Here is a 23,394-nt window from a genome sequence, read left to right on the forward strand (position 1 = left end):
TGTATATGACTATTTTAGGACCTGAACTTTTTATTAACTCAAGTTCAATTAATTCACAAGTGAAAAACTCAATCTGGATGAAATAAGATAGAAGGTACTATAAAATATACACACAATATAACTTATAATATAATATAATGAAGAGCTAATTCCATTTTTGGTACTAGATTTATAGGTGACAATTCACTTTTAGTCATTTCTTTTCAAAACATCCTCTTTTGGCCCTATTATTATTGTGACATGATCATTTTTTGTTCTCTATCAACAAAATAGCTTAAATATCGTTAAATACAAATACATTTCGGTCTTCAATTATGAATTTTTTCAAAAAGATAAACATAAAAAATATAACGAGTCAACGGACTTTGTATTAAAAAGATCAAAATGACATTGTATTTAACGGTATTTTAACGATTTTATTGATGGAGGACCAAAAATGGTCATGCCACAATAATACTACGGCCAAAATAGGATGTTTTGATTAAAAAAATGAGTAAAAGTGAACGATTACCTATAAATCTAGGACCAAAAATGGAATTAACTCTATAATGAATATAGAATTGAACTCATCATGTATACTATAAATACATTGTATGTAACATGTTTTCAAAAAAAAAAAACATTGTATGTAACATTAATAATTATTCTAATAAATTCATAAACTACATAAATAATAGTTCCAAATTAATAGATCAGAGTTAATTGGAGTAAAAATTGAGATAAAGTCTTATACCTTTAAGACTTGCTAAGACTATTCTTCTCTCAAATTTCACCCATGTGACCAGTTGAGCTGTCCATGCGGACTACTAAAACTATTCTTAAATATAGCTTATTTGTCAACATTATATAAATTGAAGATGAATGATAAAAGGAAAAATCTTGGCATGGTCCCGTTTGATAAATGGTTGTTAATTGATTGGCTTAGAGGGTATAACTAGTTGATAACATACATTAGTTGATTGTATAAAGGTATTTAAGGTGTGTTTGGCAACCCGTAAAATGACTTCCATAAAATGTTTTCCGAGTTTTCTGTGTTTGGCAACGTTCGGAAAATGTGGTCAACGGATACATTTAGTTAATTAAAAACCTAAACATATATTCAAAATCTTAATTAAGTATCTCTAAAGAGTGTTCGAGTGAGTGTAGCATAATTTTCGTACTAGAAGGTCATGACTTACAAATTTGATTTTTGTCAACACCTTTAAATATGAACTGGTACCATAGGCACTTTGACGGCGAAAGAGGCGAAAGCCCGTCGTCACACAAGGTCTTCCTAGTCATTTACCTCTCTTGAAATCTCAGTGCACACTTTTTGATAATGACTCCAAATTTTCATAGTCATTCCAAAAAACTTGTTAAATTAAACATAACAATAATAACAATAACAATAACAATAATAATAATAATAATAATAATAATAATAATAATAATAATATATAGGATTAAAACCCAATTATATATGAATGCATGGCCTCTTGTTGAGAGAACAAATTTGGGACCAAACTAATTAAACAACATTGTACAATAAAAAAAAATGGTAATGAATCAAACCCATATCTCATCTCATGCCTAAGTCATACAGCCGAAAAGAATACATGTAACTAAAGAACGAAGAAGAATCTCATGCAAGGCAGTTGGGAAACTAAATGTATTAAAAATGAATAAACTTTTTTTATTCATTAACATAATCAATATATATATAATTATATTCAAATGAAAACTAGACTTTCTATGAGAACGAACTAACCTCATCTATTCATTTAAGATGATCAAAGATTAAAAATTAAATATAAAAACTAATAATACACTCAAGATCTATAATACATATTACAATACATTCAACTAACTATTCAAGTGTGTGTTATTAGTTATCTGCAAATGCACTATCAAATGTTTCTCAATGCACTATAATAATTGCGGAAATGCTACCACATTTTTTTCTTATTTTTCAACCATTGATCATTCATAAATAGATTAAATTAGTTCTCATTGAATCTGATCATATATATTGAAAATTGTACACAAAACATATAATTATACTTACTGATTCTCCCTACATGTGCTCGATTCTTAAAGATTATTATTGCATGTATCGTATCGATCAGTTCATATATAAGACTCATGAACTATTGTTCAATATTCAGTCCATATAATTGACTACGTTATAGTTTATGTATTGGAATTTAGGGGACAATAAATCAATAATTAAAATTGATGTATGTATAACTAGTCCTGACATATATTTATATGTTGTGTATTCTCAATCCCAATAATAATGTTGTTTGTGAAATAGAATCCGATCTAATCATAAGTAATAAAATTTAGATTCTTATACGTTATTGCAAAAAAGAGGGAGTTTACTCTGTGCACAGTTAGTGACGGTGAGTTTTCGTTAGCTTGTTTCACAAAAATATTGAGATTCTGATTTTTTTTTTTCAACATTATTTGATATGTGCCGCATTATATTCAGTGGTGAAACTATTTTAATTTTAAATCTCATTGAAAATTTAACTAGCTAGCAGTTTATACGCATTATGTATTTATGTTTTCTTTTTCTGTTTGCATGTAATAATATTAGAATTACTAAAATAAATTCAATGGAGTATAAATGTCAAATGGTAGTGATGCTATAGCCCAATTTGCTTAATAAGCCTAGTGATGATTAAATTCCAAAAGACATGGTGAATCAACCATAACCTGGTCAAAGTCATTGGAATTGAAAGATACTCCGTAATTAAGATATCAATTGCACAATGGTAAAGTCGGTAATAAATAGTGATTTTACAATTATAAAAAGACAATTAATCAACCTTAACATGACGTTTGGTTGATGGGTATTACAATTTAATTCCCACTTAATTCTCATCAAATTTCGAAGGCAATTAAATTCCTTCGTTTGGTTAGAGCGAATTGCAATTCCACGGAATTGCAATTCCCTTACAGGGCGTTTGGTTGGAGGGAATTACAATTTCATTCCCACTTAATTCTCACCTAATTCCGAATGTAACAAAATTCATTTGTTTGGTTGGAAGGAATTGCAGTTGGAGGGAATTACAATTCCCTCATTTTCATGGAATTAGAACCCCATAACTCCTTTGGGATTTTAATTCTATGGATTTTAGGAAGAAAAAAATATAGTCTAGAGACAAAATTACCCTTCTATTTTTTTAACCTAAAATTGACCATAGTCAAAGACAGGATCCATCATCATCTTCATCCTCAATCCATACCAAAAGCTCCATATGACACTACCCTAAAAAATTCATAAAATATTCTAAATCCAAGAGCTCTCTAGCTATACAAAATGTACATATACAAAATTCCTTGAAACATAGTGAATTTGTATTGGCATCATCGAATAAGGTTCGTGATTTTTACTACCTTACGATTTTGTTTGGCGGAGGCTAGTGAAGGACTAAATCCAGCACACTAGGTGGCTAAGGGATTGTTAGATGGAGGTTTGAAGGGTCAAGTCCAACACCCTTTCTCTCGAAAATGTTACGGTATAAGGAAATAAAGTCGTGCATTCGCTATGAGATAACTTTTCGTGTAGTGGTAGGCGTTTGATTCTAACTAGTGGATCATAGCCAAGTCACGGGTCTGAATCCCACCAAGAGTAAAAATTGTGCACTTAAGGCTAGCAAGTGTTGGGGGATGGTTGGGCGGAGAACGGAAGAGCCAAGTCCAGCACCTTGCCTCTTGAAAATGTTGCGGTATAAGAAAATAAAGTTGGAATTTCGCTACTAGTTATATCTTTTGGCATAGTGGTAAACGCTTAATTCTAACAAGTGGTATCAAAACCTGGTCACGAGTTCGATCAAGTCCTAGCAGGGGGTATGTCGTTAGTTTAAGTTAAGCTCATGGGTTTGAGCCTCAGTGGGGGTAATGTTGACTTTGTTGGGCTTCAGTAGGTTGAGAAAGTATATGGACAGATACTACATGTAATAGGGTCAATAGTATTCAAAAAATAATAATAATGTTAAGCTCAAAGACAACGGTTTTTAATTCTTCCATAAAATTTTGAATTTTTTTTATTAAATTCATCGTTTATATTTGAGTGTTCAAATATATATATGTTCGTGATCTATTGTTTCATGAAAAATCGATACTTGAACAGTTGAACTCTTCAAGCAATGTTTGATCCTAACAAGTGATATCAAAGCCATGTTGTTTTGGGTGTAGTGGTACTAACAGCACGTTTGGTTCACGGAATGAATTTTGAGGTAATAGGAATGTTATTCCATAAAGAATGGAATATGCAAGGAATAGAATAGGAATTGTATTATATTGTTTGGTTCGCGGAATGAATAGACTTTAGGAATTATATTACAGTGTTTGATTGGTTTAAGGAATAGAAATGAAATATGTTTTAAAAGACATAAATACCCTTATAAAATATGTAATAATAATAATAATAATAATAATAATAATAATAATAATAATAATAAGGACATTCATGTTATTATTAATATTAATATTATATTATGTAATAATAAAATACAACTTATAATAATATTAATAACAATAATAAGAAAAAAGGAATAATAATAATAACAATAATACAAAACAAAATTATATATAAAATAATTTTTTTAAACATAATTTGGAGTTTTTGATCCCACATTAGTAACTTATGAAGATGAGCTCATTTGAGCTCCTCTATATAAGAAAAACATTGCTTCTCTTTTGAAATTAACAACAGGATGAGGAAGCCTTAAAGAGTCAAAAGCTCATTCATTCTCATTCATTTAAGGGGTCTTAATTGCTCTTAGTTACAAGTTTTTTTTTTTATAAATAATATAGGAGCGTTTTGGGAAAAAGGATCTCCTTTTCTCAAAACGCCATAGAGTAAAATTCGAAATATCAACATTAGGTTAGCCTAATACCTAGGGGGCCTAGGAATCTCTATTCCCTTATAAGGGGAATAGAGTAGGTCATTCTCAGGAATATTGTTCCTTGGAATAGAAGGTTTTACCAAACAGCGGAATAGGCCTATTACTGGGAATGTTATTCCATTCTAGGCCTATTCCGCGAACCAAACGTGTCATAAGAGATTTCCACGTGAAAATTTCTCAAGTCTCTAAATTATTTTCATGCAATTAGTTTATATTTAATTTTTCAGTTTTATTTTAGGCCCATTCCCATAAACAAATAAGTAGTTTAAAAAAAAAAACAAAAACAAAAACTCCACTTTCATTTAAGTATATTTTGCATAGATAGAATTACTTGAAACAATAAGTATATAATTTTATTTTATTTTTTTGTGCAATGGAGATGACCTGAGGCTGAGGCCCCGTTAATTGATTCTCTGAATACAATCTCCCCTTTAAGTGATTCTCTGAATACAGTCTCTCCTGACATTTACAAATTAAGTATATAATGTATTACCATTAATTTCAATTAATTAATTAGCAATTCAAGCTCATCAATGTCTAACGACAACCCTCCCCCGTCTCTAGAATTAGTCCTGTTTGAGGATAAATGGAGTGTGTTTTTGGTTAGAAACATCCTAGGTAGGGAAAATTAGTTGTCTTTTCAAAGTCCTTCCCTCTTTGATTCAAAAATTTAATCAATCAAACATGTAATCTTATAATTGTATTAGTAACATGCTTAGCTACGTACTTATTATTGTGTTAGTTTTAAACATAACATGAGAAACAATTACCAATGTGAGATCAAAAGATTGAGATGTAATTAATTCGAGTTTCCAAATTAAATATGCTTTGCAAGTAATGAGAGAAAAAAGGATTGGGCAGACCTGGCGCACAAAGTCTTTTTAATACGGAGTACTGTTTATCTCTCATTTGTGATTTGCAGGTTAATTAATACACAAAAGTGTATTTGTCCAATGTACATCATTGAATAGTAGTTGAGGATTTTTCTCATTAAAAAAAAAATGGATGGGAACAATTTGTGAGGGATAAATGCATGTGTCTCATCATCATTTTATGAAATTAATATACAATAACCTAACTATGTCACGTATGAGTGAATGCTTACCTTAATTGTCATTCAGCTTTTTTATTATTATTATTAATCAATTAATGTCAACATAGGTATTGATTTTGTCCTGGTTCATTGCACTTTCAACTTCAATTCGGTAGTTACAACAGGTTATCTGATGCACATTACCTGTTCGATCATTTTATTTAATGTTTCCTCATCCAACCAATTATGTAAATTGTGTAAACCAAATATATTAGCATCGTACCCTGGTCACAAATCTCCTTAATTATTATATCTTAAGGAGAGTTATTTTAAATTTTGATCTTTCTGAAATAGTCAACTTATTGTCTATCTCTCTATATATTTTTTGAAATAGTGAAGTTATTGTCTATATATTGTCTATCTCTATATATATTTGAGGGAGTTTTTTCAGTTTTTGTTACTCCATCTTCAAGACTCAATTGAAGGATTTGTTATACCCAACTAAAAGTCTAAGGCGATAGTTGAACTATGTGTTTATTATTTACTCGTATATATTATATGTTCAACAAGTCCCTCACATGTGCATGCGGTTTAGTTTTTATGGACTCCAAGCAACACATGGATCATCTAAAAATCTAAACTAATAGTTTGATAACTACACATTAATTTTTTATATATCATATGCTCAACATACTCCAACGCTTTACTTAGATAGAAGTCATAGAACATATAAAAAAAAACTTTGAGTTTACTGCTCTGATCTGGACGCTCTTACACATTAGCAAAACCCAACTTTGAGAACACTTCTCTCTGTAAAAAGTGTGGATACATCCGCTCCATTCATCATGAGAAATTAAATGTTAGAATCTTACCACTACTAAACAATCAAGTTTGTAATATTAATAAAATGAACCTCAAGTTTTCAATAATCATAAAATTGATCTTGTGTTTTTTTACTAAAACCTTCGATGAACTCCGATAGACGGTTGAAATCAATTCTCACTTTTGACAAAAAAACCGCGTTCTCATTTCACCGCGCGCGCGCACACACACACACACACACACACACACACACACACACACACACACACACATATATATATATATATATATATGAGACAGATCAAGTGAAAACCACATGCCTAGGAGGGGAATGAGAACTCATAGTGGCCGTCCATCAATCCAGATCTAACAAGATTATAAACACTTTTTAAAGAGTAAATACCCAAAATGGTCCATCGATCAATTAATAAACCCGTTAAAACCGAAAAATAACAAAAGAAAAATATAAAAAGATAAAAATGTCCTTACTAAAAATAGGAAAAGTCATGAGAATGACTAAAGTTATTTTTTAAAAAAATAAAACAATAGTATCGATTAAATGGCAAAAACGATAGTCTCACTTTGTTTTTTTTTTGGGTAACGAGGGAAACCCACAACTAAAAGGTATGCACTGAATAAATTTCACTATTGTATAATAATCTACAATAGGAAGATCTTGTGTGACGACTCTAAAAGAGCATAGCTGACTAGAGATCAAACCTCTAACCTCTCGACTGTAGGTAGAGCACTCTTACCACTTAGGCTATCCTTACCAACACAATATATGATAATGTTTTTTTTTTTTTTTGTTTTCTTTCGCCCTGTGACCCTAGTCGGCAAAGAACCACAAGGAGGTAAACCAGCCTAGATTACCCATAGCTGACCGGCTTAAACCCAAGGATTTGAGGATCGAACCTACAACCTCTCGGTTGTAGGTAGAGCACTCTTACCACCTGCGTTGTCCCTACGGACAATATATGATAATGTTGTGTGCATGGAAAGTGGGTTGAGAAAGATGAATGAATGAGAGTATTATATTAAAGTAATATTATTAAAATATAAGTATGGATGAATGACTAAGTAAAGTGTTTGTTTCTTCCCAACCGAGCATAAGCTATCCTTTGGGCTTGGCTAACGGCCCATATTGGGGCACACGTGACTGTTTTGTCTCCAACTTTCCAACAATGCCACTCCCATATTCCCTGTTTGCCTCATGACACAATACCCCTCCTCCCAACATTTACCCCTAACTATCATTTCATTAATCTCTCTTTTCCACCCATACTCTTTCTTTTCCACCCATACTCTTTCTACGTGTTTAGTTGGAAGGAGAGAATTGAGAGAAAAATAAATTATTTACATATATAGGTTTTCTTCACCTAATTATTCTTTCCTAGCTTGGTTAACAATTTTATATAAAAAAAAATTAGAAAAATTTTTACTATGTCAATTAACATGGTAACTTTTTATACTCAGTATCATCCCAGAGTGAATGGCAAAGATATTGAATTCGTATCGAGCACAAACTCAACACCTTCCAATTAAGGCTTTTTCAATAGTCATGTAATTCTTGTTGCTTATCTGCACCTTAGCCTTTCCCAATAATATATAATTCAACTATCAATTTAGATTTTTAATTGAAATTAAAACAAGTATTAACCAGTCTACCATATTACTATCTGTTTAGAGCTCTACCATATTATTTTAAAAATAATAATTTAAATGGCTAATGGACTAAATGAGTGAATTGGCTAACCTAGTAACATATAGTTCCTTCTTCTTCTTCTTTTAACATATTACTATCTGTTTTTGTTTATTATTTTTATTATATATTTTTGTGGTATCCAGAGACCTTGTTGGTATACATTCACACACATACATATTAATATTTCTTTGAGACTTGAACACTTTTTTTGGTATTATTATTTGTTTAAATTATTAAACTATTTTATTGTTTCAGAAATTCATTTTTTGAATTAATGTTTAATTAAATTTAATTTTCTAAAATTATAATGAATCAGTCCAGTTTGCCCCGCGCCCTTGCTTTGATAATACTAGTTGAGGCCAAACAAATCTTTTAATTACGTGACATGATATTGTAAACACAAAAAATTCGAAATTGTATATATTCACAATATCGGGTTACAGTGTATGTGTAATTGAAGGTGCAGGTACAAAATCTCTGTATAGCCTTCTGATTCTTCACTGACGTGCTCTACTGAAGTGCCTCCGAGTTTCAAGTGGCGTAGCCTCCGGGATTTAAACAGCGTAGCCTCCGGGATCCGGGATTCTATTGACGTAGCTTCCGGGATTCAAATGGCGTAGCTTTCCGGGATTCAAGTGGCGTGGCCTTCCGGGATTCGCGGGCGTGATATTCAACTAGAACCGTCAAAATACTTCAAGCCTCTAACTGCTTCAAAATGCCTTCGATGCTTTCAAAATCTCTCAAGTCTTCAATCTTCAAGGTGTGTTTTAAATGTGAAATGAGGGGCTCTAGTGGAGTGTGCAACAAACTCCCTAATTAATTAATTAATTAATTAATTAATTAATTAATTAAGGGAATGAACATTGCCATAATCAAGTCCAGGTTCAACACTCTATCATCTAATTCAAATTCAAAATAATTATAATTATTAAATTCAAATATAATAAAATTATATTTAAATTATAATTATAATTATTATTAAATTCAAATATGAATCGGGCTTGGCCCATTAATCAATTACCCAACATCAATTTAATTGGGCTAATTAAATTAATTATCATGACCCAATTAATTAAATTGGTCCAATAATCAATCTTAAAATGAGCCCAATAATTTGTCGGTTCAAATTTTCCGTGTCTACAAATTGTCCCCTCGAGACTTGCTGGGACATGCTGCTTGATGTGCTTGGAGTGGGGAAGTCTCGAAAATTACCAAGGGATTTGACACGTCTTTAATCAATGGACCAAAATATGTATTAAATTTTAATTAGTCCATCTTAAACTATGGATTTAGAAATTGCAAGTCCATGCTCAAAATGTCCGAATTATCACATGCCCAACACATTTAAGGGCACCAAGCAAAGTGCATCCATAAGCCCAAATACCTTGATATTTCCTCTGCATGAGCCCAAAATTATGTAAGATTGGGCTCCTGAATATTTCATCCTGATTCAGTTGATGATCCACACTAACGTCAAATTGACTGCAAATAGGAATAACCCATTAAAAGTCAGAGGTAACAACCAAACTCCCAATAACCATGTAACGCAATAATTGAATCAAGACCCAAGCCTATCTCATGCAAAATTCCAGCCGCAAAAAATTCAATCCTACTTGCAATAGGACTCAAGAAATGCAACCCAACTCTAACTATGACTCTTCCTGTGATACACTATAAATAGGGGTTTCAACACAACCCCATTCACAGCCATATCGTAAAACAGAGCAGTGAGCAGTGAAGGGAAATCGTTCGCCGGCTTTTAATCAGGTATATTCTCTATTCTTGCTTTTTATTATTATTATTTTTTTTATCTTTCCCATACACATCTTCATTTACAAAGTGGGAAGAGCATTCAAGAAACAACAAGAAATCAAGAAGCCATGGAGTTTACAAACCCAATAAAGAAGAGCAATCGAAAATCTGCCCGGGTAGGACAATCACCGGAGCGTGGTATCACTGATACTGCCGAAGAGTGAGTTCCTACCTGGGGTACACAAACTTCGTTGCTGACGGAGCTTTTCATCTGGGACTGCCAACGTCTTCTTCCTCTGCCGTCAAATTGCTACAACGAAGAGCAACGGGAAGTCTACCGAGTAGAACAACCACCGGAGCGCGGTGTTAATGATACCGCCCGAGAGTGGGTTTCTACTCAGAGTGGACGAATTTCCGTTGTTAACCGAGCTTCTCACTGGAGGGGTCGCCGGAAACCGTGGGTGACAATGGCCCTGACATAATGATGTTGCTGCGTTTTCGCCGGAATTCTTCTTCGTAGGGGCCGATAGTGAATCGCCGATGTCGAACTGATGAGGTTGCCGATGAATAAGCAGCTCACCGAAGCTCTTTGCCGTTGACGCCAAGACTACTGGAGTCTGTTGTTTGCACTATCGTAGCCCTACTGGAGATTTCTACCAATTTTATGCACTAGGAACAATATTGGCATTGGAGACATAGCACTGGAAAATGCTTTGCTTGGAGCAATTAACACTACTGAAACACACTACTGCCTACTTTTATGGGAAATGATGAAAGGCCATTAATTCATGGGTCACACCGGTCAACTTTTAGCCTACACACTACACAAAGACTCAGCAACTTATATTATAATAATCATGCATTATGATAAAGTTGATGTAGCTTTTTACTCCCCTTTGATTTTTTCGTTTTTTTTTTCCTTTCCTGCTTCGTTTTTTTAATTTCTTTTCCTTTTTCATTTTGTTTTTATTTTGTGTTTTTTTTTTTCGTTTGTTCTTTTGTTTCTTTTTGCTTTTTCTTTTTTATTTTCTGTTTCATTTTTCTTTTCTGTTTCATTTTTCTTTCTTCACGTTTTTTCTTTTGCTTTTTTTGTTTTTGTTTTTGTACTTTCATAACTCTAAGTAACAACAAAGTTAATTATTACTATTATATTATACCTTAGATCATAATAATAATAATAATAATAATAATAATAATAATAATAATAATAACTTTGTTAACAATGATGAAAATAATAATAATAACCTTAATCATTATCATCATTATTTTTTGCAGTAATTTTTCTCAATTTTGACATAATCTCAACGCGGCTCAAAGATGGTGCAATTTCAAGACCAATGGTTCGAAGGACAAAGGAAATTGGTGATATCAAGCACCAAGAGCGACCACAAAGTCACATTGGCCGTCAATCAACCCCTTGCATCCCCTTCACCGCCAAAGCTCACGGTGTCGTATCACGAACGCAATTGGACTCCTGAGTATAACATTCCACCGTCCAAAGTGTGGACTTTGCAACCAGGATTGAAACACGAACCTTCCACGGACATCCTTCCCACGCTGGGGAATCGCATAATTGATGATGAGGTCAAGTGGGGTAACGACATCGATTTTAGAGGCGAATTCATTTACACTCCAGGATACTGGGAATGGGCTGAAGATGTACTTAACCTCTTCAGAAAACCTCTAAGGGAAGGCATGATATATGATGCCGTGTTCGCGTCATTATTCACATATGACCGCAACGTTGACATTGTCCAAGCTTTTTTGCGAAGCGTGGTACCCACGAACCAACACATTAATTACCTCCTCCGACGAGATGTCCATATCGCTGCGAGATTTGTACATGCTTGGAGGGTTGCCATTGCTTGGGGATATCTACGATGAGCGCATCCCAAACGCCTTGGACTTGAACAAGGGTTCATACACATGCTGTGCGCACTTATTCGAGGCGTTTTTCCATTTGACTCAACAAGAAAATCACACCACTTTTATTCAAGCATCCCGATGGATCGACTTCTGGTGCAGGAAAACCCGAAGATATCCAGCTCCTCCACCTCGAAAAGAGAATAAGAAATCTCGACCAAAGGCTACTCACAACCCAAGCGGGATCCTTGAAACTGCTCCTAGATGGTCGCACGTGAGTGAAGCACCCTTCGTCGAACTAAACATCCCCCCAAATCTTGAACAGGAAGTCTACTTAGCAGCATTTCTAGCGTGTTGGCTCTGTACGTTCGCACTACCGGGTAACCCAACGGCAACCATTCGCCCTGAGACTTTTAATATGGCGTGCAAAATGGCGAAAGGGATTAAGGTATGCCCCGCACCTCCCGTCCTTGCCAGCATCTACTATGGGTTAAACTCGATTTCAGAGTCTTTCTCTCCTGGTCAAATCGGCACCCCCTTCCCCATCCATTATGTATATGGATGGCTAGCAGCTTACTTCAATACTCACTTCAAGACCCCTAGCCTCATGTTGTTGTCTCCAAAGACGGTCACTTCTTCTGGAGAAGGCGGTGCTAAGCATTACGACAGAATTGATGCTCGTAAGAGGATTTTTAAGGGCGAACACGCGTCTTGGCTTTGCACGTCTCGTCAAAATGGTAGAGACTTCTTTTTCTGTGATGACAAGAGAGGGGGTAAAGATAATTTTGAATATTTCATATGTTTGCGCCCTGGTTTTCTTGTTTTACGCCAAGGACGCCAATGTAAGGCAGAGCCTTATGTACCCCATCGCTTCAGTCGTCAGTTTGGATTCTACCAAGCATCTGCCCCCGATTTATTACTGACGGATGACCACGACGTCACACTTGCTAAGGGATTTCAACTCCATCGCTAGTATGAGCACTTCAACTCTATGTCTAGGGCCACATTTCCCATGATCTCGACTTTTCCAAAGAAACATGTGTCAGACACCTACAAAGCCTGGTTGGTTAATGTGCATGCAAATCTCCTTGAGACTCGCGTCAAAGACATAGTCATTAATGGTGACCCAAACGTAACCGTTAGAGAGGGAATAACTCAAGAACAAAGGGATCAACTGGATACTTTGAAAAAAGGTAAAGCACCAGTACAGGATGCCCCCCACGATCAAGTACCAGAACATGCAACCCAAAAGAGGAGGGAGGAGCAAGTGAGGCACCGAAGCTCGGACGAGGATGTTGATAGTGATTGCAATTTTAAACGAAACAGAAGACCGTCGAACGAGGTTAGGAAACTTTCCTAAACTTTTCCCTTTTACCATGATTCAAAATCTTAGCCTTATTGATATATGTATTCCTTTTATAGGGTTCTGCTGAGTTACATGTCAGTAATGACGCCCGGTCATCGAATCAACATTCCTCTATAGGCGAGGTGGAACATAGCAACAGTTCTGAATCCCTTAATCAAGTGGCAGCATCTCAGCAATCACCATTGCCCTCAAACCCACCTCACAAAGGAGCATGACCGGAACCGTCTCATGTCTCTATTCTTCCTAGTGCAGATTCCTTCATGTCAAAGTATATGGCCATGATTGCAGGCATTTGGAATGATATCTGCGAGAAGCTAAAGGAAACTCCAGCTGAAAGTGTTTCTTCTTTCAAATGAAGTGTTGAGAGACAAATCCAACTTATGAAACATAATGCGGTAGACCTGTCATCATTAGAGAACAGGGTGGATGTTTTCTTCAAGAAGGCTGAGTATTATGATACGATACGATCCAAGCACTCAAAAGCGATGCCAGTTGAAACTCAAGCTGCGGAGTTATGTTTGGCGCAAACTACTCTCAAGGATGCTCAACAAAAGCTCTCTGAAACTCACACCCTTCTATCGGAGAAGCAAAAGATCCTTGAGAATTCTGACGGACAAGTGACCCTCCTAGAAGAAGCTATAAAGGAAGCAGAGAAAACCATAAAGGAGGCTGAGAAAACCATAAAGGATTCAAGGGAGGAGTTGACAAGGATCTATGAGGAAAGGCCAAAGCTCCAAGAACTTGTGACTAAGGCTCAAGAATAGCGCAACACATCACAAGAGGCTGTGAATTCTGCTGAAGAAAGTGTGAAACGCATTCAGGAGACTCCCATGTTGACAGATGAAGATGAAGGTAAGCTTTCCTTAGCGGAGAAAGATCTAGAAGCAGACAAAGCAGATTTGATGAATTTTCGAATAGTGTAGATCTTTGATGTTTAGATATCGTACTCCTTTAGTTTATGTTTTTTTTCATTTTGACTTTGTATGAGTTCTTTTCTTTTGAAACGAGACTTTGACGTGAGTTGAATTCATTATTTTTTTTTACTTTTCACGAGACTTGCAAACAATTTTCTTCGATCACAAGTGTGAAAATGAGCTTGAATAAACCCCAAATGAGTCACTTCGAAATCAACTAACGAGAAAATCTACTTTAAATCATAACATACAATGAAATGATTAAACTTCAATGAATCTAAGTTGTTTCGAACGGACTTGACACAAAAGGATCTATTTTAATTATGACTGAACTTAGAAGAGAAAGTGTTTCTAAGCTGCCTACGTACTCCTACGAAGGAGATCAAGTCAAACGTAGTTCAAATGATTTTTTTTAATAAGTAAAGCCGTTCACAGTTTTAACTCATGCGGGCCAGGAGCGTTTATGACTTGTGTTGACACCCTAAGTTTAAGGGTAGTAGAGCTTCAAGAATCTCCCATTGATTGGACCAACCTTCAAACCATCTTCACTAATCAACTTGTAAGCCCCACCGGTGTATACTTCTTGAACCACATAGGGACCATCCCATTTTGGAGTGAACTTGTGGCCGATTTTCCTTGTCACAATGATTGGTCTTCAAACAGCTAGTACCTTGTCACCAATTTGAAAGGAACGGGTCCTCACCCTTCTGTTAAAGGCTCTTGACATACGAGCTTGATAGCATTCCAAGCTCTGTTGAGCTTGTAACCGTTTTTCATCCAAAGCTTCTAACTCAGCCAAGCGTAACTTGGCATTTTCCTCATCAGTGAGATCCTCTTGTATGGCCAACCTTAAAGAAGTTATTTGGCGCTCTAGAGGCAAGACTGCTTCCACACCATACACCAGAGAATATGGAGTGCTCTGAGTAGGTGTGCGGTATGTAGTTCTATATGCCCATAACGCTTCTTCCATTCTATCATGCCAATCACGTTTCGATTTTGAGACCACTTTTTTTCAATAGATTGCATAGGGTCTTGTTAAAAGCTTCCACAAGTCCATTCGCAGCTGCGTAATATGCTGATGAGTTCCGCTGCTGAAAGTCGAACAGCTTGCAGATCTTGTCCATCAATTTATTGTCAACGGGTTTCCCATTATCAGTCAAGATATATCGTGGGATGCCGAACCGATAGATGATATGAACACGGAGGAAGTCTGCCACATTTTCCTTCTTTACTTCTTTTAATGCCACGGCTTCTGCCCACTTTGAAAAGTAGTCGGTGGCGGCCAATATGTATGTATGCCTTGCGGATGACTTGGGCGTAATTGGGCCAACCACACCAAGTCCCCAAGCATCAAACGGCCAAGATGCGACTGTTGGGTGTAGAGGTTCTGGTGGTTGATGGATAAAGTTTGCATGAACTTGACAAGCTTGGCACCTTCGAGCATAATCTATGCAATCCTTTACCATTGTAGGCCAATAATAACCCATTCGTTTAATGTGGAAATGCAACTTAGGGCCGGACTGATGTGCACCACAAACCCCAGAATGAGCTTCTTGCATGGCTTGTAATGCCTCTTCTTCTCCTAGATATCGGAGCCAGACTCCATCAAATGAACGACGATACAACGTCTCATTATAGTGGATGAAACGAGGGGCTCGGCGCTTTATATCCACCCTCTTGCGAGGATCTTCTGGTAACTTCCCATCAGTGAAGTAGTCAATCAACGGCTGCCTCAGGTCATCTTGGCCAATGTCGTAAACGGAAGCAGTAGGGAGTTCAACAGTTTCATCGACTGAGCCATCTTCGTTGAAGATAGGTGGAACTACCCACTTTTGACATACTTGTACCCGAGCTGTAGGATGAGCAATAGTTGAAGCCAATGTGGCTAAGGCGTCAGCTTGCTTGTTCTCTTTCCTTGGTACATGTTCAATCGTGACGTCCCCCAACCATTGTATGAGTATCTTTGCGTAGTTGTTGTATGGGACTAACTCTGCTTTCCTCACTTCGTACAGATCCATCACTTGGTTGACGACCAACTTTGAATCTCCATAGATGTTAATTCTCAACTGTTTCATGTCAACTGCTATCTCTAGTCCTAGTATCAATGCTTGATACTCAGCAACATTGTTTGAACATGGCTCTGTCAAGGTAAATGAATATGGCAACACTTCACCTTCCGGGGTGATGAACACAACTCCAGCTCCTGCTCCTCCTCTATGCACAGCTCCATCAAAATACATCTTCCATGGGGGTAGTACTTCAATGATAAGCACATCCTCATCAGGTAGGTCATCAGATAACTCCCATTCAGCCAGTATTGGATGATCTGCCAAGAAATCGGCTAAAGCTTGCCCCTTGACAGACTTTTGTGGCACATAGACGATTTCAAACTGTTGAAACAATAAATACCACCTTGCCAGGCGGTCAGAGAGAACGACCTTCGCCATAACAAACTTTACCGGGTTCGCTTTCGACACAAGTTGAATGATATGAGCTTCGAAGTAGTGCTTAAGCTTTTTAATGGCGAACACGAGTGCCAAACATAGCTTCTCAATTGGAGAGTATTTTAACTCATTCGGGGTCATCATTCTACTGAGATAGTAGAGGGCATTCTCTTTCCCGTTGTCATTTTCTTGAGCGAGCAGGGCACCCACAGAGCTTTCTTGGGCAGAGATATAAAGGATCAGTGGGCGACCGTGAATAGGAGCGGTCAACACAGGCGGCTTCATCAAGTATGACTTGATACTTTCAAACGCATTCTTGCACGCCTCGTCCCATATGAACGGGGTGCCCTTCTTCATCAGCCGACTGAAGGGTTGACATCTTCCTGCCAGGTTTGATATGAACCTTCGGATGTATGCTAACTTCCCTTGTAAGCTCTTAAGCTCATGAAGGTTTCATGGTTCGGGCATCTTCATTATAGCGTCAATCTTAGCTTGTTCGATCTCGATGCCCCTATGTCGAACAGTGAACCCAAGAAACTTCCCAGCAGCAACCCCAAAAGCACATTTCAAGGGATTCATCTTAAGTTGAAACTTTCGCAAGCGGTCGAAGACTTTTCTTAATTGTCCCAAGTGATCTGTGCGAAGTTTTGACTTCACAACCAAGTCATCGACGTAGCATTCCACCATTTTGTGAAGCATGTCATCAAATATTCTCTGCATAGCCCTTTGGTATGTAGCACCTGCATTTTTCAAACCAAAGGGCATCACTTTGTAGCAATAGATACCTTTAGGTGTTCGGAACGCTGTCAACTCCTCATCTTCCGGCGCCATGCGAATCTGATTGTAACCAGAGGAGCCATCCATGAATGACATGATCTCATGCCCAGTTACAGCATCTATCATCAATTCTGTGATGGGAAGTGGAAAGTCATCTTTTGGGCATGCAACATTAAGGTCCCGAAAGTCTACGCATACGCGAATTTGGCCGTTCTTCTTGCGCACGGGCACAATGCTGGATATCCAAGTTGGATATTTCACTTCGCGAATAAATTCGGCCTCTATGAGTTTGTTTACTTCTCCTTCAATTGAGGGAATAAGTTCAGGGCGAAAGCGCCGTTGAGCTTGCTTGACTGGACGGCATGCCTTTTTCACTGCCAGGCGGTGTACTGCCACCTTTGGGTCTAACCCTAGAATTTCCTTGTACGTCCATGCGAAGACATCAATGTACTCTTTTAGTAATTCGACATATATTTCTTCATCTTTATCAGAAAGAAGCGTGCTAATGAAGATAGGCCGAGGATTCTCAGGAGTTCCTAGATCAACCTCCTTTAACTCATCTATTGCAGCTCGTACCCCTTCCTCTAGCTCGTGGGGTGCCTCTTCTGCGTTTTCTCCCTCAATTGGAATCTCATCATATAGAGTTATGTGGAAAGACGACGCCTCCTCGCCTTGAGGTGGTGTTACATCATCACTTGAGCCAATGCTTTCCTCATTCTCCCCTTTCTGTACACGAGTGTGTACAATGGTCCTAGGTTGGACTTTCAGCACTTCTCCGCATGAAATATGAATATCTGTTTCTCGTCTCATACGAGAAGGAATCATGCTTCGAGGCCTTTTAGAAGGTTCCGCTTCAACAGGATGACTTGCGTTGTTTTTCACATCTTGGACAACTCCAAGTCGATCATGGATTGACTTCCTTTTGGGGGCTTGAGGGTTTGACCCCAATCTATCAAAGACTGAGCGCTGAGACTCTATCTTCCCCATTCTCTTGAAGACTGACTTCCTTTTGCCATTGGCAGGAGTGAGTTGTGGATCACACTCACCTTCATCTGTAGATATACAATTGCTTGTAGCTCTATTTATAAAAATTCGTACAGGTTTAGGAGGGACATAGCTTAATCCTTTGCGTGCATGTGGCTCCTGCTGGTTTGACTTGCCTCTACCACCGGCTTCTGGAATGAGCCTACCTAATTTCTGCGGTTCCTTGGGGTCCAAGCCTGCTTTAAACAAGAGTTTATAGGCATTGGGGTCAAAACCATTTGTGCGTTTCTCGGGCAATGTCTGACTTGTTCCCACCCGCACTTGATCTTCCAATGGGTTGACCGGTGTAGCTTTTAATGGTTCAATTCTTGTCAATGGGAAAACAAGTTCCTGGTCACAATGACTTTGGTCTACGACTTGCTTGCCCTTCCATTTCGGATCGGTGGGTGTATCATTACTGCTCTTATCAACGTCGTCCTCAACGACTTGTTTCTTTAAGTAAAATTTCGCATCTGCAAAGTCAACGACTTGTTTCTTTAAGTAAAATTTCGCATCTGCAAAGTACGACTCTGCGTTCTTTAAGTAAAATTTCGCATCTGCAAAGTACGACTCTGCGTCGGTGAATGGGATTTCATCGGCGACGACCTTCTCTATCACACCGCCTTTCTCAAAAATTAAGCATTGGTGCCATGATGAAGGAACTACTCCAGTTTCATGTATCCAAGGTCGACCCAACAATAGATTGTAGGATGTTCTTGCATCTATCACATAACACAAAGTACTTGAACTCAAAGATTCGATCCTGAGATCAAGTCTAATAATACCCAGGGCTCTTTGCCCGCCTTGATTAAATCCTTGGATCATAAAGCAGCTTAGCGAGAGTTCATCAGTTGAAATACCAAGTTCTTTCACAGCTCGAAGTGATAGAATATTCACGGACGATCCTTGATCAATCAAAATTCTTTTAATCTTTTGTTCGCGAGCATAACCTTCAACGAACAATGGGCGATTGTGAGGGGTTCCACCCAGTAATAGATCTTCATCTTTGAAAGTTATCTCGGTGGTGAAAGATGTAGCTTTGTGGACTTGGATCTCGTCGCTTCCTTCGACCACAGGGAATGAACATTCTCCAACTTCAACATGTTTTTCCTTAGTATTCAAGCCAGCCCCGAGAATATCTGTCCCATGTCGATGAAACACCTTTGGCATGTATTGAGCCAGGNCGAGGAGGCGATGATACTTGCAATATTTGGGGTCATCCACGCTAGAGGCTTCTTCGGGGCGCTTCATCTCGGGCAATTCAATCAACTTGAGTTTTAATAACTCATCAAACATGGGTGAAACGTCAGAGTCCAAGAACGGATACTGTTTCTGCTGCATCTCTTCAATGATTCTAGTTCCCCTTGATGGCCCAAAGAATGACCTAGGCCTAGGCTTCTCAGTCACTTTGGTGAAAACCCGCACTGGTGATGTTTTCACGTTCATAACTTCTTTCTTTTCTTGCTTTGGGAAGGGTTTGCCCCCTTTCTTGACTTCTTGCCTTGCAGGTGCTTTAGAGGAGCTAGGCATACTTGACATATTAAGCCCTCCGTTGTTCTCAATGCTCAACTCCATGTCGTGAGCACGGCTGGATAATTCCTCAAATGTCCTGGGCTTGATACCTTGTCGGATGTATGATAGCCCGAAGTGCATGCCTTGGATACACATCTCAATTGCTGAACTTTGTGATATCTTTTTCTTGCAGTTGAGGCACAATTCCCTCCATCTCTCAATGTAAGCGCCTGCACGTTCATCCTTCCATTGGCGAGCGGTGGTGAGCTCCAAGAAGCTAACAGTTCTTCTTGTGCTATAGAAACGAGTTAAGAACTCACACTCCAAGTCACTCCAACTGTCGATGCAGCCATGCTCCAAGTCAATGTACCAGTCAAAGGCGGTGCCCTTCAAAGAGCGAACAAACTGCTTGACGAGGAAATCTCCATATGTTCCAGCATCGTTGCAAGTTTCCACAAAGTGGGCGATGTGCTGTCTCGGGTTGCCTTTTCCATCGAATTGTTGAACTTTGGGAGGTTGGTAGCCCAGCGGCATCTTCATTTCTTCAATCCTTTGGGTGTAAGGCTTGGAGTAAGTGTATGAAGGTTGTCCTCCCTCGAGTCTCCCTTTGATTGCTCCCATGATATAGTCATTCAGCTGGTCGACGTGTATCATGCCCCCAGAAACTTGAACACTCCTTTCAGCGGGATGCGGGCGAGAGGTAGTCTCTTCCATGTGCCTGCTTTGATAACGTGGCGACTCGACGTCAATAGCCTCTTCTTGGGTTTGAGGTCATTTCTCGGAAGCTCGACTTGTTTCGCCATTCTTTCCGCTTTCCACCTTTTCACTTAGATCATTAATCCTCCTTTCCTGACTGTGAAGAAGCCCGCTTATTCCCTCCAGAGCTTTGGTGATGTTTGCTAGCTGTTCCTCCACCGAAGCTGCGTTTGTTGCCATAGCGGGCATGACTGTGTAGACGTGGGTCCACTCCGAGGCTGGTTTCCACATCGGCGATGGATGAGATATGGGAGATGAGCTTCCGCTGCTAAGGGGCTCGCCTGATGGAGTAGGATTCGCAGGGCCCTTGCTGCTGGTAGTTGTACTTGAGGGAGTAGGGGAAGGACTTTCGCTTCGAGTAGCTTCATTTGAGGGAATAGGACTCTTGCTACCAACGGTCTCTGTTGTTGAGGATGAACCCCTATCATATGTAGCTTTCTTTGAGCCGATGGAGACGCCTCCAAGCCTTCGGACGACGTTGCGAGCAATGTTTCGGGTCTCGGTCAACTCCACCCCTAGGTCCCTCACTCGACTCCGAGTCAGTGCACCTTGCACCTCGCGCCTGTCAGAGCCGGCCACAGAAGATGCCTTAGAGCCGGTAGCTTGAGCGTAAGTCTTTCTTGATGCCATTTGGATTCTTTGTATCGCTTGGAAGTGAAGAGATGAGAGGCAGAGTTGTCCCACTAGGCGTGCCAAAATCTGTAAACACAAAAAATTCGAAATTGTATATATTCACAATATCGGGTTACAGTGTATGTGTAATTGAAGGTGCAGGTACAAAATCTCTGTATAGCCCTCTGATTCTTCACTGACGTGCTCTACTGAAGTGCCTCCGGGTTTCAAGTGGCGTAGCCTCCGGGATTTAAACAGCGTAGCCTCCGAGATTCAATTGACGTAGCTTCCGGGATTCAAATGGCGTAGCTTTCCGGGATTCGCGGGCGTGATATTCAACTAGAACCGTCAAAATACTTCAAGCCTCTAACTGCTTCAAAATGCCTTCGATGCTTTCAAAAGCTCTCAAGTCTTCAATCTCCAAGGTGTGTTTTAAATGTGAAATGAGGGGCTCTATTTATAGTAGAGTATGCAACCAACTTCCCTCAACAAACTCCCTAATTAATTAATTAATTGGGAATGAACATTGCCATAATCAAGTCCAGGTTCAACACTCTATCATCTAATTCAAATTCAAATTAATTATAATTATTAAATTTAAATATAATAAAATTATATTTAAATTATAATTATAATTATTATTAAATTCAAATATGAATCGGGCTTGGCCCATTAATCAATTACCCAACATCAATTTAATTGGGCTAATTAAATTAATTATCATGACCCAATTAATTAAATTGGTCCAATAATCAATCTTAAAATGAGCCCAATAATAATTTAACCGGTCCATTTGTCGGTTCAAATTTTCCGTGTCTACAGATATAATCACAGGCATGTTAGATTCTCTAGCTATACCTATTGACAAACGTTATAATAGGCATACATAGGTAGTAAGAATGTGAAGATTGTGATCAATATCATACAAATATATTGAACAGGGGTCACACTTGCGTGAGATCATCTCACAGATCTTTATCTGTGAAATATGTTGGGTTGGATCTATATGCAAATATAATACTTATACTAGCAAATGTACACTGCTGGAAATATCGCGTTTTCCGTCCAACACTGTGATCAACCTACACTTGTTGGTCGGTAATTTGTAAAAAATAACAATTTTTTGTCGCAAATGGGAATGAACAGAAAGTTGGACGGAAATTCTATCCAACACATTAATATTGGACCAAATTTCCGACCGATACTAATTAGGAATAAAATGTTTGTTACTTAGGAAAAATACAATACTTTTGAGGACAAATGAAATACTTTTACATTTTGATTTAAATTACTTTTGGCGCGTGAGTGCATGCAAGGGTTTGTGGTTGAGGGGAGGAAGAGCAGATCAGAGAACTACTCAACCTTATTATTAGGCTTTTGCTTCAATTTTATGGCTGCAAGCAAACATATATTGCTTATCACTGCAAGACTACAACTAAGCTAGCTAGGTCTCCATCCATGAACTTTGCTAAAAATAATCAAAGCATAAAATGGAAAACAAAAAGCTACTCCGATCCCTCATGAAACTTCTAGGGTTTGTATTGGATTGTTATGTAAACCTAATTTCTAGCTAGTGGTCAATAATGGACAAAATTGGTGTTGTTAAGAGGAAGAGAATTCCCGCCGCGTGATGTTGATGGAATAAGGAAGAATGAGATGAGAAGTACCCAAGACATTGGTCTAGTAGATGAGAAATTTCATATAAAATTTGTTTCTGATGGTATGGTAGGGATTGGTATAGATTCAATTTCTGAAACGAATATTGAAGGTTTGGGTTGGGCTCCTTGTCCAGTTCGGTGTTAAAAAATAAAAAAGAAAATTAAAAATAAAAATAAAAATAAAAAATAAAAAAGATGGAGAATGAAATGCAAGTGGTGATGAGGATTGGAAAGTGGATTGAAGTGATCCATGGGTTTAGAT

General features: G+C 37.9%; 1 protein-coding gene across 1 annotated transcript; it reads right to left on the minus strand.

Moving 5' to 3' along the window:
- Positions 1–15,333: 15,333 nt before the first annotated feature.
- LOC116010995 lies at positions 15,334–17,151 on the minus strand. The gene has a single exon (XM_031250482.1). It carries the CDS (start codon positions 17,149–17,151, stop codon positions 15,334–15,336), a length of 1,818 nt encoding a protein of 605 aa, XP_031106342.1.
- Positions 17,152–23,394: the final 6,243 nt, after the last annotated feature.

This window comes from Ipomoea triloba, chromosome 2, assembly GCF_003576645.1.
Source record: "Ipomoea triloba cultivar NCNSP0323 chromosome 2, ASM357664v1".
Lineage (NCBI taxonomy): Eukaryota > Viridiplantae > Streptophyta > Magnoliopsida > Solanales > Convolvulaceae > Ipomoea > Ipomoea triloba.

Coding starts and splice junctions, on each gene's coding strand:
- LOC116010995 (XM_031250482.1), bottom strand. CDS start 17,151: ATGAAGAAGGGCACCCCGTTCATATGGGACGAGGCGTGCAAGAATGCG.